At 42.7% G+C, this 2,233-nt stretch overlaps 1 protein-coding gene across 1 annotated transcript; it reads right to left on the minus strand.

Annotated features, from left to right (window-relative positions):
• Window positions 1–759, minus strand: LOC115642802 (olfactory receptor 11L1-like). Its single transcript, XM_030546505.1, has one exon. The coding sequence runs from the start codon at window positions 757–759 to the stop codon at window positions 1–3; it is 759 nt and encodes a 252-aa protein (XP_030402365.1).
• Window positions 760–2,233: the final 1,474 nt, after the last annotated feature.

The following is a 2,233-nucleotide window of genomic DNA, read 5'->3' on the forward strand; positions in this document are numbered from 1 at the left end:
TCAGGCTGTAGATGAGTGGATTGACCGGGGGGTCAGAACAGTGTAGAAGACTGAGAACACTTTGTTCAGGGCTTTCAGTGTGTTGGTTTTGGGGAGCAGATACACAATAATTATGGTCCCATAGAAAATTGTCACCACGATGAGGTGAGAGGAGCAGGTGGAAAAGGCCTTTTGCCTGCCGGTGGTGGAAGGGATTCTCAGGATACTGAGAATGATATAAACATAGGACGTCAGGGTAAGGAATGGGAGCTGGGTGAATATTGAGGCCAGAATGAGGATGGCGAGTTCAGCCAGATGCGTGTCACTGCAGGACAGTTTTATTATTGGGTTGAAATCACAAAAGAAATGATCAATTTCATTGGGGCCGCAGAAAATGAATTGGGATATCAGGGAGGTGATTATGGTGCTAGCCAGAAACCCACTTACCCAAGAAGCAGCTGCTAGCATGGCACAGACATTGCCATTCATAAGGGATGCATAACGCAGTGCTTTGCAGATGGCTAAATACTGATCATAAGACATCACAGATAAGAGATAACACTCAGCAAGTACCAGGAAAGCAAAGAAATAATATTGCAAGAAGCAGTTTCTGATTGAAATGGTTCTGTCCCCAGTCAGGAGACTGGCCAGCATCCTGGGCAGGATGGTGGAGGTGTAGCAGATCTCAAAGCAGGACAAATTCCCCAGGAAGAAGTACATGGGGGTGTGAAGGTGCTGATCAGCCATAATTACCATAACAATGAGGATGTTCCCTGCCATGGTCACAATATAGATCACTAGAAAGAGCAGGAAGAGAAGGGTCTGTAATTCAGAGATATTATTGAATCCCAGGAGGATGAACTCTGTGACGGATGTTTGGTTTCCCTGATCCCTATTCACCATGGTTTTATCTAGGGTAAAGGCAATACATGATCAAAAAATAAAGATTATGATTTACTTTAAATTTTCTTTCTCGTCGCTTCCCCTCCCATCATTAACCTTTCTTGTGTATTTAGATTTAGAAGGCGAATAACCTCTAGGGCCTCTGCCAATCTGCCCTGGAGGAAAATTCCTTCCCAACCCGAAATATGGCAATCAGCTAAAGTCTGAATACGTGGGCAAGACTCACCAGCCAGCACCCAGGAAGGAATTACCTGTAGTAACTCAGATTCCACCCCATCTAACATCCCATCACAGACCACTGGGTATATTTACCTGCTAATAATCAAAGATCAATTAATTGCCAAAATTAGGCTAGCCCATCATACCATCCCCTCCATAAAATTATCAAGCTTAGCCTTTTGCCCCCACTACTCCCCTTGGAAAGCAGTTTGCAGTCACTTCCACCATCCTGGTCAGGTTGTCAGTAATAGATCCCCACTGCTATAGTCTTATTATTTGAGCATGGAATTACTATCCATAGAGATTCTATGATACAGTTTGGTTCGTTTAAGATTTTTTCCTTCATTTAATTCTATGCTTTTTTTCACATATAGTGCCACTATCACAACAGCACCACCTGTTCTGTCCTTCCAGTATAGTTTGAATTCTGGTATTACTGTGTCTTATTGATTATCCTCATTCCTTCAAGTTTCTCTGATGCCTATCATATCAATATCCTCATTTAATACAGGGTACTCTAGTTCACCCATCTTATTATTTAGACTTCTAGCATTTGTATGTAAGCACTTTAAGATTTTATCACTTTTTTAGCTGTCTGCCATTACATGATGTAATTGAATGAGAGTCTTTTCATTTGACTGTTCCTACCTGTATTTTGTCATCTTCCATCCCCTCCTCCTTACTAGGACATAGAGAATATCCATTAATAGATCCTCCCCTAAGGCATGTCTCTGTCTGAAACACTTGCCCTCCATACCTGTTGGCTTTTCCTCAGCCCTTAGTTTAAAAGCTGCTTTACAACCTTTTTAATGTTAAGTGCCAGCAATCTGGTTCCATTATGGTTTAGGTGATGCCCATCCTTCCTGGATAGGCTCCCCCCATCCCAAAAGGTTCCCCAGTTCCTAATAAATCTAAAGCCCCTCCTCCCTACACCATTGTCTCATCCAAACATTGAGATCCTGCAGTTCTGTCACTGAATCTGAGACTGGAAGCATTTCAGGGAATGCTACCATGGAGGTCCTGGACTTTAATCTCTTAACTAGCAGCCTAAATTTGGCCTCCTTGATCTCTATTATATCCTTCCCTATGTTATTGGTACCTACATATACCACGACCACCAGCTCCTCCCCAG

Source organism: Gopherus evgoodei, unplaced genomic scaffold (genome assembly GCF_007399415.2).
Source record: "Gopherus evgoodei ecotype Sinaloan lineage unplaced genomic scaffold, rGopEvg1_v1.p scaffold_45_arrow_ctg1, whole genome shotgun sequence".
Taxonomy (NCBI): Eukaryota; Metazoa; Chordata; order Testudines; family Testudinidae; genus Gopherus; species Gopherus evgoodei.